The 16021-nt window shown below is 46.7% G+C and overlaps 1 protein-coding gene across 5 annotated transcripts in view; it reads right to left on the bottom strand.

Moving 5' to 3' along the window:
• The window catches only part of FAM114A1 (family with sequence similarity 114 member A1), a 91485-nt gene extending 75970 nt beyond the window's left edge, over nt 1–15515 (bottom strand). For 2 of the 5 annotated variants that reach the window (XM_059163553.1, XM_059163543.1), the window contains exons 1-3: nt 15419–15513; nt 6141–6194; nt 5292–5650 (exon numbers count right to left, since the gene is read on the bottom strand). In XM_059163553.1, the coding sequence (XP_059019536.1) occupies nt 5292–5642 (351 nt within the window). In that variant the 5' untranslated portion in view covers nt 5643–5650; nt 6141–6194; nt 15419–15513. Of the gene's footprint in view, nt 1–5291; nt 5651–6140; nt 6195–13982; nt 14123–14607; nt 14775–15418 lie in introns of those variants that run through there. The other 3 variants (XM_059163563.1, XM_059163574.1, XM_059163582.1) reach the window with 3 other exon arrangements.
• Nucleotides 15516–16021: the final 506 nt, after the last annotated feature.

The raw sequence follows: 16021 nt of genomic DNA on the forward strand, positions 1-16021 counted from the left end.
CAAACATTAGTCTATAGACTGACTAGAAGGGTATCACCTAGGGGAACTTATTAAAAATACACCGTCTTAGCTCCCACTGCGATCTTTTGAATAAAAATCTCAGTGTAGAGCCTAGGAATCTGAATTTTTTATTAAAGATTTTATTTATTTATTTGACAGAAGGAGAGAGATCACAAGTAGGCAGAGCAGCAGGCAGAGAGAGAGGGCAAAGCAGGCTCCCTGCTGAGCAGAGAGCCCGATGTGGGGCTCTATCCCAGGACCCTGAGATCATGACCTGGACTGAAGGCAGAGGCTTAACCCACTGAGCCACCCATGCGCCCCAGGAATCTGAATTTTTAACAATCTCCCTAGGTTAGTCCACTATATCACCAGATTTAGGAATTACTGCCTTATGTGGCCAAACTGCCCCAACATCTGCCAAAGTCAAAAACTGAGTGCCCAGGCACCTGGGTGGCTCAGTGGGTTAAAGCCTCTGCCTTCTGCTCAGGTCATGATCCCAGGGTCCTGGGATCGAGCCCCGCATCAAGCTCTCTGCTCAGCATGGAGCCTGTTTCCTCCTCTCTCTCTGCCTGCCTCTCTGCCTAGTTGTGATCTCTGTCAAAAAATAAATAAAATATTTAAAAAACAAACAAACAAACAAACAAACAAACTGAGTGCCCTCACGGAAAGTAGGCTTAAAGGGGAAAATACCCAAAAAGAACAGGAGTAAACTTGACTTGTTCATTTAAGAGGGAAAAATCTGCCATCTGTATGTCTTGGTCTATATTCGCTCTTCTTTGTCTCCCTGGATAGCAATCTGATGGCTCTTACACATCCCATTTTTCCTCTTCTAGGGAGAGAACTAACCAGTGGTAGTCTATGTTTCTCTCTGTGAGTACCTTTAGTGATAACATTGGAATTCTTTACTTTCATAATTGACCTTATGTATTGGTTTTTAACAATAGAGATGACTTTTTTCCCACTCTGTGTAACATTTCTTGGTGTTAAGGACTTAGGGAAATTTGATTTAGATGGGATCTTGTAGGGGGTGATAGGCCAGTCTATAAGAAGGTCCCAGAAAAACCTCTGGAAATCAATGTTACTCCTTACTAATACTTGAGACAAACATCTTTAAATTGAGGCTGAAGATGTTCCTGACTCCTGAAGACTGATTTAAGTGGCCCATCTAAGGCTTCCCTTGTGTCTGCCCTATCTAGTACCATAGGATATGCTTTCGTTACTTTCATACAACACTCCCTTCTCCAACTAGACCATAGGCATCCCAAAGACAGTGGAGCCACTCAGGTTCCTGGGCACAACACGTGTTGTCTTGGGGCTGGCAGAGGCCCTCGAGAGTCTAACCTCCAATATTCAAACGAGTCTGGGAACCATCTCTCATGGGTGTTGTAGAGTAGATCCTGCAGGAAGTCTCAACCCAATAGCTTCTAGTCTGTACATCATAAAGGGCAAGAAAAAGAAGGAACACCAAAGACAGAGTTCACCCCTCTGAGTGCAAAAATCACTGGCCTCTTCTTCTCTGGGCCCCTCCTAGTCACAGCCCTACCCACCAGGTAGGTTATAGCCGCTGGGCTGACTCAGACGAAGGTGAAGCTTAGACCCAAAGTGACGATGCAGATACAAGTCACTTAAAGAAAAAAAAGTAGGGCGCCTGGGTGGCTCAGTGGGTTAAAGCCTCTGCCTTCGGCTCAGGTCATGATCTCAGGGTCCTGGGATGGAGCCCCGCATGGGGCTCTCTGCTCAGCAGGGAGCCTGCTTTCCTCTCTCTCTGCCTGTTTCTCTGCCTACTTGTGATCTCTGTCTGTCAAATAAATAAATAAAATCTAGTGTGTCCTAGAAGACACTGGTTAAATTTTCTCAAATGGTATTCTGCCAGAAAAAATAGAAACAGATTTGTATTTTTGTTGTTGTTTTTGGTTTTTTTTGGATCTTTGTTTTGTTTTGTGCTTTGTTTGTTTGTTTTAACAAAGCTGACATTTTCTCCTAGGAGCTTGTTTAAAGGGATAAGGGGATTTTTTTAGGCTCAGATATACCTGGAATCAAGTAGGCTTTTGAGCCTGGCTATTTTCCTATTGGCCCTGCCATTCCTCAGGGGCCCCGTGTTCAAGATCCACAGTCAACTTGTAAATGAACTTTTGATTCAAGGTTTTCTTTAGAATTAACTCTCTTCTACATCAAGAGAAAAATCGTTGTTTTCATCATTGCAAAAGGATTTTTCCTAAGTGTCCAACAAGGCAATAAACTAGAGCAACTGAACAATGCTTGGAGATAAAGCACAACACTGACTCCTTGTATAGACTTAAAAGGCTAAGTTACCAAGAGAGATAGTAGAACTCTCTTCTCTGGGTAATCCTTAAAAAGAGACTAAATTTGTACCTACTTTCAAGGGTTTAAATATGACCTGGGTGGAAGAGATATCCTCTTCCGGCAAGGCCCTCCCACCAGCCACATCAGCTTTCTGCCTTCTTAGAACAAACATACTGACGGACATTCCTCCCACAACTGGGCTTCATCTGCACTCCTGGTGCAAGGCCACACGCAGACACCCAGAGCCACAGTCCCAACCCCATGGCCAACATTTACACTTCCATCCAGATGGTTTTGGGATGTCTCACAGTGAAGAAATACTTCTTTCCAAGTCCTTGAGAACTATCAGTATCACGCAGGGAGAGGAGGGCACTGTTTGCTCACTGGCTCTAACCCTGTAGCAGTAAGGAGGTTTATAAACAGCTTTCAAAAGTTGGTCATAATCCTGGAGCCCCGAGATCGAGGCCCACACCAGGCTCTCTACTCAGCAGGAGGGTCTGCTTCTCTCTTGGACTTCCCCCTTCTCATGCTCGCTCGCTCTCATTCTCTCTGTCTCTCTCTCAAATAAATAAATAAAATCTTAAAAGAGCAGGACTCATTCAGTTTCCTCAAAAAATGAAGGAAGATAGGTAGGAGCACACTGACTTTTTCTTGTGCTCTCTTTATTAGCAGTCTCATTTTCATTATTAGAAATCTGGAATTGGAGGGACGCCTGGGTGGCTCAGTGGGTTAAGCCACTGTCTTCGGCTCGGGTCATAATCCCAGGGTCCTGGGATCGAGCCCCAGGTCGGGCTCTCTGCTCAGCGGGGAGCCTGCTTCCTCCTCTCTCTCTGCCTGCCTCTCTGCCTGCTTGTCATCTCTCTCTCTCTGTCAAATAAATAAATAAAATCTTTAAAAAAAAAGAAATCTGGAATTGGAATGTATAATCTATCCACCAGGAGCATATATATTTTGAATTAGGGGAGCTTACGTCATCTCTGGTCGCAAGGCTGTGGCCAAGATACGGTTTCATGAATGAACGAAGATATTTATTGACTGTGGCACTTAGGATAAGAATTGAGAACCAATGCTTCGCACAACAGAAACCGTGCAGGAAAAACAGGTTCCAGAGGCAGGTACAGGGTGTATGTAGCTATAGAATTTTTAAATATGTATCCTGTTGGCTCTGTTTCTCTGGGGAACCGACTACTAGAGCATCAGTATTTTCTAAAGGCTTCCCAAGGGTTGAAAGGTTCAGCTGGAGTTGAGAACCTCTGTTCTAGGAGTACTTAATCCCTTAGGGGGTCCGTGGGTGGCTTTGAAGGGTCTGAACCCTTGGAACTCAAAGATGAAACTGTGCCTGTATGCTTCCCATACCTCCTTCAAGCTCTCAGCTAGTCCTCAGACTCCCTTCCCTGACATTCCTCCACAAGCACTGTTTGCTTTTGTTTAAGTATCTCTGGTCACAGGAAACACTCGCCTATCTGAGGGAGTCCATCTCCTCTGGAAACGGTTCTAAAAGTCAACCCCCTTGGGCATCTGGGTGGTTCAGTGGGTTAAAGCCTCTGCCTCCGGCTCAGGTCATGATCTCAGGGTCCTGGGATCGAGCCCTGCATCGGGCTCTCTGCTCAGCAGGGAGCCTGCTTCCTCTTGTCTCTCTCTGCCTACTCTGATCTCTGTCAAACAAATAAATAAAATCTTAAAAAAAAAAAAAAAGTTAAACCCCTTGAGGAAACTGAGGCACAAGGAGCCTTATTTTGAATAAAAGAATCACAAAACACTAGTCAGAAGAATACCTTGTGCTGTTCATGTGAAAATTCTTCATTTTATTGAGGGAAAAATGGAGGTACGGAGAAATTAGATGTCTTGCCCCAATTAATAGTGTTAATGTTAGGTACGAGGGGGAAAGCCAGGCCCCCTGGTTCTGTTTGGTGTCCTCCCTTGACCGCAGGCAGTAGAGTCCCTTCCTGGAGATAACCCACAGTGGGACACTTCAGAGGAGCAGGGCTGGGGCCCGACTGAGGAAAAAACCCCGATTCCCCGTCTCCCACCTTCGCTCTGAAAGGCAGAATCGGAAGGGAGTGGCCCGCTTCCTTCTTCCATGCTGAATGCCTCTCCATCCCCACCAGCCCCGTGACTGAAGATGAAGATGACAAGAAAACCCAGCTGATGTTGTACGAGGTACCAGCTGGGAGACACTGGTCTATTTTATCCCCCAGAAAGATGGGCGCAGGCACCGAAATGAAGAGGCCATGAACACGTTCTGCCTCTGGTCTTCGGAAGGTGTTGGGTAATGATAAGATAGTGATCTGATGGTTTAAGATTGACGTGTTTAGGATGGAATCAGGCTCATTAATAACTCAGGGTCCTTAGGTTCAGCATTTCAATATCTTCCATTTGTTACCAAGTAGCTTCACATCTCACCAGGCTGCTTCCTACCTCTGAGTCGGATTGCCTTGTCTATAGATAAAGGCTAATAATATCCAGCTTAGAACCTCAAAGAAGGGGCACCTGGGTGGCTCAGTCATTAAGCCTCTGCCTTTGGCTCAGGGCATGATCCCAGGGTCCTGGGATCGAGTCCCCCGTCGGGCTCCCTGCTCAGCAGGAAGCCTGCTTTTCCCTCTGCCACTCCCCCTGCTTGTGTTCCCTCTCTTGCTATCAAATATATAAATAAAATCTTAAAAAAAAAAAAAAAAAAGAACCTCAGAGAACTATTGCATGGAGTGAATTACCTAAGGGGCCAGTGGGGCACTTGGCATACAGGGGATTGGCCAGTCTTTGGTGGCTGTTATTATTATTACCACAATTATCAAAATGCAAATATTATACTGCCCAATTATTCTCCTGTCTTTTCTCACCACACGACACCCTTTTGAAGACCAGACAGGATATCACAGTATATTCTGAAATCCTCCGATCTCCGTAAGCATAGAAAATACCCCAATCTGTGCCCACGGCAGGTATCAGGAAGAACTTGGGGTGAACTGAATGGAACGGACCCCACCTACCTGATTAATTTGTTCTTTCAGGGGTATTTCCGATCCGAGCTCTGCCTCGAGGCTCACAGGGTCAGTGCATTCAACAAGCGTATCATCAGTCACTTCTCCATTGAGCGGGGACTCCATGACACTGCTGTGTTGGGGCCACTCAGGGTGCCCAGAGTCAGTGGTCTCTGCACCCTGGACAGTGGCATTTTCATGCCCATCGCCTCTGGCATCAGCTGCTGTCGGCTCGTTTGAAATCACAGCTGAATCACAGGGGGCTTCTGTGTCTTTGGGTGAAAATTCACTCTCTTCAGGCATCTTGGCAATTTCTGCTTTGTCTCCAGTGGCTGAGGTGTCACTGGCGTCGTCAGACATTTTAATACCTGTCAACGTGATTACAAACATTTTCTGCTTTAATCTGAATTGTTAAACTTGAATCCCAAACCCCAAATCATCAAATCTGGTAGTAGAAGGACTTCTTCTAACAATAAGAAACTTTATGTACCCTTGGGGTAGGCTGAACTATGGTTCCCAAAGATATCCTTATCCTAATCCTTGGAATCTGGGAATGTTACCCTTATGCAGCAAAAAAGAATTTTGCATATATGGTTGAATTAAGGATTCTGGGATGGGGAGATTATCCTGGGTTATGTGGGTGGGTCCTAAATGAAATTATAAGTGTCCTTAAAGAAAGACAGAAGGAGATTTGATTACAGAGAGGAGAAGGTGATGAGATGACAGAAGCAGAGCTTGGAGTAATGAAGACAAAGGAAGGGCATAAGCCAGGGGATATGGGGATTTGTAGCCACCAGAAACTGCAAAAGTCAGGGAAACCATTCTCCGCTCAGAGATGCCAGAAGGAACCAGACCTACCAACACCTTGACGTTAGCTTGGTGAAGCTGGTTTTGGATGGCTGACCTCCAGAACTGTAAGAGAAGAAATCTGTGTTGTTATAAGCCACTAGTTTGGTGTAATTTGTTACAGCAGCCATAGGAAACTAATACGACCCTACAGTGCTATCTCTAAACTTTCATGGATCTCTGATGTGGTATGGGGGGGATATGTCTATGGAAATTAAGAGCATTATCTATGTCTGTGAAATTACTTAACATCACTTTATTAATTATAATTATAGCAATAATGAGAATAAGCACAGAAAAGACCCAAGAGCTTATCAAAAACAACTGGACCTTTAGCTTTGCAACATTGTCAGAGATTCACATCAAGAAAGAGACCTACGGACACATAAGTGTGCTTTGCTGGACACCAGCTGGTGAAGGTCTGGGCTTTATTTGGACAACAGTTTACACAGGGAAACACAGGAGTTGGGAGGGAAATAAGAGCAGGTCACTCTTGCGAAAGTACCTAAAAAGCTGAAAACTTTTTATGAAGCTTGCAAGTTACTATATCTTATAGGACAGCACCATTCAACAGAAATTTTTGCAATGATGACAATGTTCTATGTCTGCATTGTCCAATGTTGTAATTAATATCCACATATGCCCACTGAACATGGGACATGTGGCTGGTGCAACTGAGCACCTTTTTTTTTTTTTTCAAGATTTATTTATTTAAGAAAGAGAGAGTGGGCCTAAGAGCAGAGGGAGAGGGGGAGAATCTCAAACAGCCTCCCTGCTGAGCCTGGAGCCTGATGTGGGGTTTGATACTATGACCTTGATACCCTGACCTTGAGATCATGACTTGAGCAAAATTAAGAGACGGGTACTTACCTCACTGAGCCAACCAGGTACCCCCCCACCCAACCTTTTTTTTTTTTTTAAAGATTTTATTTATTTGACACAGAGAGATCACAAGTAGGCAGAGAGCCCGGCAGAGAGAGAGAGGAAAGCAGGCTCCCTGCTGAGCAGAAAGCCTGATGCGGGACTCTATCCCAGGACCCTGAGATCATGACCTGAGCCAAAGGCAGAGGCTTAACCCACTGAGCCACCCAAGCACCTCTCAACTTTTTAAAAATGGGTTCTACACCCAGCATGAAACCCAATGTGGGGCTTGAACTCATGACCCTAAAATCAAGACCTGAGCTGAGATCCATGGCCAGAGGCTTAACCAACTAAGCCACCCGGGTGCCCCAGCAACTACTTTTTAAATTTTATTTAATGTTAAATGATTTAAGTTTACAGTTTACATAGGCATGTGTAGCAGCTAGCAGCTACCTTACTGGAGATAGCACAGATCTAGAAGGCTAATTTAAGATGACAGTTTTCTCAGGCTAACATGAAAACACAGTGTTCTCACTACACCAGACACCACGTCTCAGTCCGATCAGTGGATATTTTTGTTGACCTCAGTGTTTACCAACTGGTCAAACCTCTAGTTGCCACTAAAGCCACGGTATGTGAGAAGCCACTTAACATACTGGCCACATGGAGTGTAGGCTTTCGATCACACGCATCTGTAACTCTGGTCCCTCACGGAGCCGTCCCCAAGGTTGTCTGGCTAGTGTCTTTGCTCGTGCTCTGTTGTCCCCATTCCTTTCTCAAGGTTTCACACACCTCTCTCCTGTTGTGACTTTCAAATATCTACTTCATTCCATTGAGATGGAATGTGAAGGAGTGGTTTCCAGAAACTGAAGGAAGGGGAATGAGGAGGGACTAATGGGCACAGATTTCTATGATGTGGGAAGAAAATGTTCTAAAATTAGATAGTAATGGCTGCACAACTGTGTGAATATTCCGAAGACCACTGAAACTGTACACTATCAAACAGTGAGTTCAGTCATATGTGAATTATATCTCAATATATTAAGAATATACACAATACATACAATAATGGTACACATTAATAACACTGTTATTTTAAAAATCCTACTTCTGGATAAATAGTCCCCATGGCCAGCTGGACACTTGTTCCCATCTAAATGAAAACCTGTTGTCTTACTGCTAATACTTGTTCTTCCTCTTAACGGTGCCTAGATTTCCCCAATAACCCAGGCTTAAAACTATCATTTATTGAAAGCTATCATTTATTGAGTGCCTATTAAGGCAAGCTCTTTGCATATATTGTCTCCTGTGGGTCAGATATTAGGATCTCCATTTTATAGAGGAGACAACAGAGGCTCAGTAAATGGCAGGTTTGAGATTTGAACCCATCTAACCTTGAAGTTGAAACATATCAGAACTGTATCTGCAGTACCACCAGTGTCTTCTCTTACATTGAACCAGTGCCCAAATCCTAGAGGCCCTTGATTCAGAATTCATGTCTTGTCTTTTACCTCTCTCCCCCTGGCTACCCCTCTAGCTCAGGTTCTCATTATGGTTCATGCTGGTGATTTCAACACTGGGTTCACCTTCACCTGTTGCTCTCCCTTTCACTTCCCAACCCTTCCCCATCCCATTCCCATATTCTCAGGGCCTTTGCACCATTGAGATGAGGCCACCAGCTTTAGCTGGCATCCAAGCCCCTCTGCACTCCAGTCCCACCAGCGTTCCTCCCACTGTTCCCTTCCAAAACCTGGGCTGAGACTGGGACATTCCCATGGCTGTCGGTTCAATATGTTGTGTTTCACACATTGAAGACCCAGTGAAAAAAACCACAGCCTCCATTGTTCATTCCGCCCAACTGGATACCATTTTTCTTCCTCTGACCTGCCAGAGTGCTTTGTGTCTAGCTCACCTTGGTTAGAGTTGCTTGAGGGTTTTCCTATTCTCGAACATTGTAAATGCTATGAAGACAAGGGTTTTCCGTATCTTGTTTTCATATTTGATGTAGCACTTTACGTGGTTTCTTGAACATAGTGGGAAGCTCAACACATATGTATACTGTTATATTAATATTTTTGGAGACTTAGAATTAAAATGTAATTTGGATTAGTGTTTTTGTATTTCTTGGGCAAACACCCAGTGGTATGATTACTGGATTGTAGGTGTACCTCTGTGTTTATGGCAGCATTATTTACAAGAGCCAAACTCTGGAAGCAGCCCAAGTGTCCCTCAGTAGATGAATGGAAAAAGATGTGAGATAGATATATATATCTCACATATATAGATATACATATCTAATTATATATATATATATATATATATATATATATATATATATATTATTCAGCCAGAAAAAAGAATAAAATCTTGAAATCTTGGCATTTGCAATAACATGGAAGGAGCTAGAGTATAAAGCTAAGTGAAATAAGTCAGAGAAAGACAATACCATATGATTTCACTTGTATGTAGAATTTAGGAAAAAAAACAGACAAAGAAAAAAAGAGAGAGAGAGACAAACCAAGAAACAGACTCTTGACTATAGAGAACAAACTGATGGTCACCAGAGGGGAGTGGGTGGGGGGATGGGGGAAACAGGTGATGGGGATTAAAGAGGGCACTCGTGATGATCACCAGGTGTTGTACAGAATCGCAGAATTACCACATTGTACACCTGAAATTAATAGAACACCATATGTTAATTATATTGGAGTTTAAGTTCTTAAAAATGTCATCTGAAATGAAAGCAAGAAAATGCCTTTACCCCATTTACTCCTCAAGAGCAACCTTACAGCAAATGGTTCCAAACATTCTATATTCTCTTTCCTTTGTCCTTTGTCACCCAATGAACTAAGTTAGCATGTCTCCTTTCAAACAAAAATGCTTGAATTCAGTAATAAACTCCCGCAAACAAGTCTACGGGTGGGAAAGGCAAAAAATGCACACTTCGCTTTAGCTGCCATATAAAGTCAAGGATAGTCAAGGCAGGAGGTGATTTGCAATGAGTATGGTCGATGCCTAGCTGAAGCAGGAGAGAAGGAAACAATGCCACCGTACAGACAAGGGAGTTGCCCGTGGCTCGTGGGAGGAAGGTGGAACTGAGTGAGGGTACTTGAGAAGCTGCCATCCATTTGGAAACTTACAAAATCTTCTTGAAAATCTCTGAGTCAGGACTGGGCTAAGACAGTTGGCAAACGGCAGCCTGCTGCCACATCTTGCTCTCCGCTGTTATGGTAAATAAGATTTAATTGGGCCACAGACACATTCATTTGTTGATAGACCATCTATGGCTTCCCTAACACTGCAATGGTTGAGTTGCGAGGCTGAAAAGAACTTATGGCCGGATGCCTGGGGGGCTCAGTCGGTTAAGAGGCTGCCTTCGGCTCAGGTCATGATCCCAGGGTCCTGAGACTGAGTCCCACACGGCTCCCTGCTCCGCGGAAAGCCTGCTTCTCACACTCCCACTGCCTGCAGCTCCCCTGCTTGTGTTCTCGAACTCTCTCTCTCTCTCTGCCAAATAAATAAAATCTTGGAGGAAAAAAAAAAAAGACCTTATAGCCCACAAAGTCACAAATCCTGAAATATTTACTATCCAGCCCTTGACAAAAATGATTGTGACCCCTGGTCTAGTACGTGCGTGGCTCAGGGGCCATGACCTAAACCTCTTACCGTTTTATTCTATCCTCATCTGGGTCCTGGGGACGTAAGGAAAATGGGTATGTGAATAAATGATGCTTCGGCATCACTTTTGTTCCCACCTTGTATCCATGAGTAGCTGGTTAGAGGCACTGTCTGATAGTTTTATTTCTTTGTAATTTGAAAATCCTTATTATTCATCTGGACGACTAAGGCACTCCGAACTATTTCACTTTTCTAGAAGCAGGGACGTGAGAATAAACCTAGCTACAATAAACATTCCTGGGCAAAGCAAAAACATTTTGGACGCTTTATTGATTATGCTTTGCCCTAAATGTGTCTCCATGCTGTTCCTATCGGGCTCTAAAATACTTCAGGATCTATTGCGCAACATACGCGCAGCGTAGGTGTAATTTACAGGCGGGGATGAAGGGGATGAGGCGGGTGGGGGGGTGAGGAGGGCGGGGCATGGTTGGTTAACATCAGGGGTGCCCTGTTCAGGAATATACTCTCCGGAGGTCTTGAGTTAGCATTCAGAATCTGTCACTGGGGGCACCTGGGTGGCTCAGTCAGTTCAACATCTGCCTTTGGCTCTGGTCATGATCCCAAGGTCCTGGGATCGAGTGCCCCATCGGGATCCCTGCACCTTGGGGAGCCTGCTTCTCCCTCTGCCTCTCTCTCTGTCTCTCATGAATAAATAAATAAAATCTTTAATTAAAAAAAAATCTGTTACTGGGTGTTCCCTCTAGATAGGGTTTCACTAACACCCTCTTTAGTCACTACCCCAGGCTGTGCTAATTAGCACAAGGGAGATTAGAAACCATTTTTCACCAGTGAAATGGGAAATGCTTCAGATAGGTGGATGGCTAGCAATCACCCACAGGTGCGACCTGCCCTTCTGTTGCCAGGGCATAAGATTATTCCGGGTTCAGCAGCTTAGCGCTCTTTGAGATAGACATTTTCTAGTTCTGCCTTGATTGTGAGAGTACACCAAAGCCTGACTGGGTTAGCTGAGTCCTGCCTCTAGAGCAGTCCATGCCAGAGGCCCCAAAGGATGGAGACTTCATCAAGCTTCATCAAGCTTCTAAGAACAAGCTGAGGGTCCAGGTGACTTAGGTCTGTTCACCACAGCTGTAGAAACAGCTGTAGAAAAATGGCTGAGCAAAACCTCTTTTCCCTGTGACTGCCCTGCCTTCAACCATCAACAGGAAGCCATCCCTTCAGAAATATCCCAAATAAGATGTTGAACCCATACTGTTAAAAATATTGACCGTCAACCTATACATTTCGAAGACTGTATTTTGACATCATTTGGGATAATAAAAATGGCCACCACACTGTTCACCCTACTTTAACTGCTAATTGTATGTTCTCTTTAATCTCTGTTTACTTTGACCTGTTACAGGTCTCCGTTTTCTTTAAACCAAAACCAAACCCCCAAATCTTCGTTCGCTCTGGTTGACCTTCATCTCCTCTGCGTGTTATGACAGGAGAGATGTAATCCGTTTTGAAGACTGTGCCCTTGTATCCGAGGCCATTAGAAACTGTTGTATCCTAAAGACAGCTGTTCAGGCACAGTGACCATCAGAGTGCACTCCGACTACAGCTGTGACACACGCTATTTCCTGGGACAGTCCCTATCTTAGCCTGGGTACCCCAGAAGCGGTAAGACATAAATCTCTCCTGATTTAGGGTTTGGAACACTCATCACCACAGCCTGTCTTGATGCTAGCGAAACTCAACCCACAGAAACAAGGAGGCTTCTTTAGGAAACTTCAAGGAGAGGAAGAGTAGCATATAAAGGAGCCTTTGTGGGCTGGGAATAAGTTAGTTTTTCATGAGTAAATTCATTCATCACCTAAAATGCTCCCAGAACTATTGGAGTAAGTACACCATGCGCTCCAAAAATAAGTTCAAAACGGAAGACATGGCTACTGTCTTTCAGAAAATGAATAATCTGTTTTCACGTTATCCCTGGTCAATGAAGATCCAGGAGACTGTTTCAAGCAAACATGCCACGGTTAAGAGAAGATACAAAACAGCATACCAGATAAGGGAAAGATGTGCTGGAATGACACTGACCTCCTGCAAAGGAGAACCTTGAACCGGAATGAGACTGACCTTGCGCCGAGTAGAACCTTGAAAGTGGCTTTGCTTGGAATACTCAGGCATGGTGAGATAAGCGTATGTGCAAATGTCCTGCACCAGGAATGATGTCTAGATAACTGGGATGAATATGTGGCCCCACCAGGAGGCAGTATGAAAGAATAGGGGGCAGGTGGCTTGGGGGTGGGGGGTAGGGGAGTTCTCTAAGAGAGAGAATGCTCTGGTCCCACCGTCTCTGTGTGGGTGCACAACTCATTACTGTTGAGCTTCCTCCCTTCCTCCTCTGTGGAGTAAGAGGGGACAAAATGCTCTGGATACTGGGTTTCCAAACCCCGAAGACTGCAGGACTGGGACCAGTCCATGATGGTAGAGAAAAATGAGGACAAGATCGCAAGTTTTTCATCAGTCTAAATTTATTACAGGACTGCCTTCATCTTACAAGGTTGGACTTCACGCCTTTCTTGGCATTAAAATCTTTCACTCTATGAAATAGTAGTGCCGTGGAATGATTTCTTTTTAAAGAGACTCTTTTGGCAAAATAAGAATTTGGTAACACAGTACCCTAGGGAAAATCACTGCCCCCAATTTTAAAAAGGACTGGTCAGTGAGGACCAGGAACAAAAATTCTGGGTGAGAGGTTACTCAGCTCCTAAGAGATCCCCCCTTAGGAAGTCCTAGCTTGTTTCCTCCTGTCTGTCTTGCACCGGTCTCCTGTGTATTTTTCTGAACTACAGATGGGACCTATTTGCTCCCCTGTTTAAAAACCATTAGGTTTTTGATGTCTGGGTAGCTCAGTCTGTTAAGCGTCTGCCTTCAGCTCAGGTCATGATCCCGGGGTCCTGGGATGGAGTCTCACATGGGGCTCCTCCTCGCTCAGCAGGGAGCCTGGTTCTCCCTCTCTCTGCCGCTCCCCCTGCTTGTGCGCTCTCTCTGACAAATAGATAAAATCTTCAAGAAAAAAAAAATTAGGTTTAAACACCTTTGCATGACATCTGTGACCCCGATCTCTTTATCCACCTCCTCCAGCTCTTAGGACACCTTCCACTCTGGCCTCACCAGACTTTCCATTAGTGCTCACAGCTTGTAACCACTCCCTACCTCGCCTTTGCCTGTCTGGTTCCCCTGTCTGGGCTGCCCTGCCTTCAGCCGCCTGGCAACCTCCTACTCATCTCTCCATGTCTAGTGTTACTTTTTACTCTAAAATTTTCCCTAATTTCCCCCACTCCTTTCCCAAGAATTAATTGCTTCCCGAACCTCCATGCTCTGTGTGACACTCTGCACGGACTTCTACAGCATCTGTAAGGCGGATCTGTCTGTGTGTCATTTCCTCCTCCTCCAGGACTGTGACCAACGGAGCACTGAGCTTGGGTTCTGACCCTCCGATGTTTACAGAACTGAAATATATTGTTTGATATTGATTCAAGAGAGAGAATATTTGACATTAGCCAGACTTATAAATAAATGGCTTCTTGTATGGGCCGAATCCTTGGTATTCTAGAAAGCCCCCCCTCTCACCCTCAAACTCCTTCTGCACTGACTCCCTTGTGTTTCAAATACTACCCTGGAAGTTTCATTCCTTTGCTTAAAGCTTACAATGTAAGGACTTATCAGAGTCTTTCCTGAGCTCAGGCTCTGATGGAGGAAAGGAGCGAGCAGGGGGTGAATATGGGTGAGGTTGGAAAGGGGCACTAGGAAGAAAGGAGGGCAGAAAGAGGCCTCTGAGGAGAGAGGCTGTCTCCTCGGTTACGTCGGGTTGGGGTTCAAAAGACACTGATTTGAGAAGCTACCTGTTTGTACCCCTACAGTTTGGGATGGGAACTGATGGGATGAGCAGGACGCAGATACACAGCCCTAAGCCCAGACAGAGATAACGTCTTACTCCAGGAAAGAGCAGTGAAGTTCAGGCGCCTGGACGGAGACCGCTGGAAATAGTCACCAGATTCCAGCGCGGAAGAGGAGAGAGTGGGCGAGCGGGTGGGGCCTGGGGAGCCTGGGTTAGACTCGGCCCGGGGCGTGAAGCCAGGTGGTACCAGCTTAGGGTGTTGGCTGGGGTGTAAATGCAAGCGCGGCTGCAAGGGAGATGATGAAGTTGGGTGGGAAGTCAAGGCCAGAGCCGCTCGGTTTTCCAAGGCCAGAGCTCGGCTTTCCGAGGCCAAAGGCCAGCATACCCCACGATGGAAGCCTTTGCCTTATGGGGACCTGCTCCCTCTGTGACCCCCGGTGGCGGGGGCCCTGCAGCCTGCCTCTGACTCGGACCCGGGACCCTGGGGAAACTTTCTCAGCTTTGCTCGGTGCCGGGACCGGATAGTTGGAGAGCACGGGTCAGGCTCCGCGGAGGTTCACGCCGGCCGAGGGGGCAGACCCCGAGTGCGGGCGTGTGGGTGTGTGCATGAGCGTGGACCCAGAGCGACACACACTCACACACACACACTCACACGCCCGCACCCACGCAGGGCCCTCGGCCGCGCCGCCCACACCTCCCCGGACCTTCACCCCAAAGTCCGGTCCTCCCGGGTCCCGCGCCCGGTGCCAAGTCCCTGCCGATGGCTTCCCACTAACGCAGCGGGCACGAGTCGGGGGCCAGGAAGAGCAGCGACGGCAGGGTCTCCCCACCACCCCGCTGCGGCGGTCCCCGCACTCCCCCGCCCGCCGGGGAAAGGGGATGCGGAGAGGGTGCCCGGGGCTCTTACCGCTCAGGCGGCCGAGTGCGCGCGGCAGCGCCCGCCGGGTCCCGCCCCGCCACGTCGGCAGGGCCGGCGGGGACGCGGCCGGAGGGCGGGCCGGGAGGGGGACACGGGGCGGCCGGCCGAGCTGCCCCGCCCCGCCGCCGGCCCAGGAGGAGCCCCGCCCCCGCGTGCGGCCCGCCCCGGAGCGGGAGCGCGGCACGCTCAGCCCGGCACCCCCCTGGGTCCGGCCGGGATCCTGCTGGGAAATTTGGCTTTTCAGCTCTGTGCCCGCCGGGAGAGCCGAAGGGCGCTACCCTCACCTGGGGCGGGTCTCGGGGGTTCCCCGCGACTGTTTCCTGCCTTTAAAGGCGCCCGGAAAACCCCGCAGGCAGTTTCCCGAGGAGGCGATCGCTCAAGTTCAGCAAAAGTTTATGATGCCTCGATTGTGCGTTAAGCAGCTTTCCCTTACCCTGCTGGAGGGAGTGCAATCTGATTTAAAACCAACCAAGTAAACAAAAAGCTTTCTAGAAGGCCAATTTGGAAATGGGGATCAAAATTGAAAAGCATAAGCTTTGGCCCAGGAATCCCACATTTTGCAAATGTGTCTTCAGAGTCAAATGTGCGAAT

The sequence above is a fragment of the Mustela lutreola genome, chromosome 1 (assembly GCF_030435805.1).
Source record: "Mustela lutreola isolate mMusLut2 chromosome 1, mMusLut2.pri, whole genome shotgun sequence".
NCBI classification, from domain to species: domain Eukaryota; kingdom Metazoa; phylum Chordata; class Mammalia; order Carnivora; family Mustelidae; genus Mustela; species Mustela lutreola.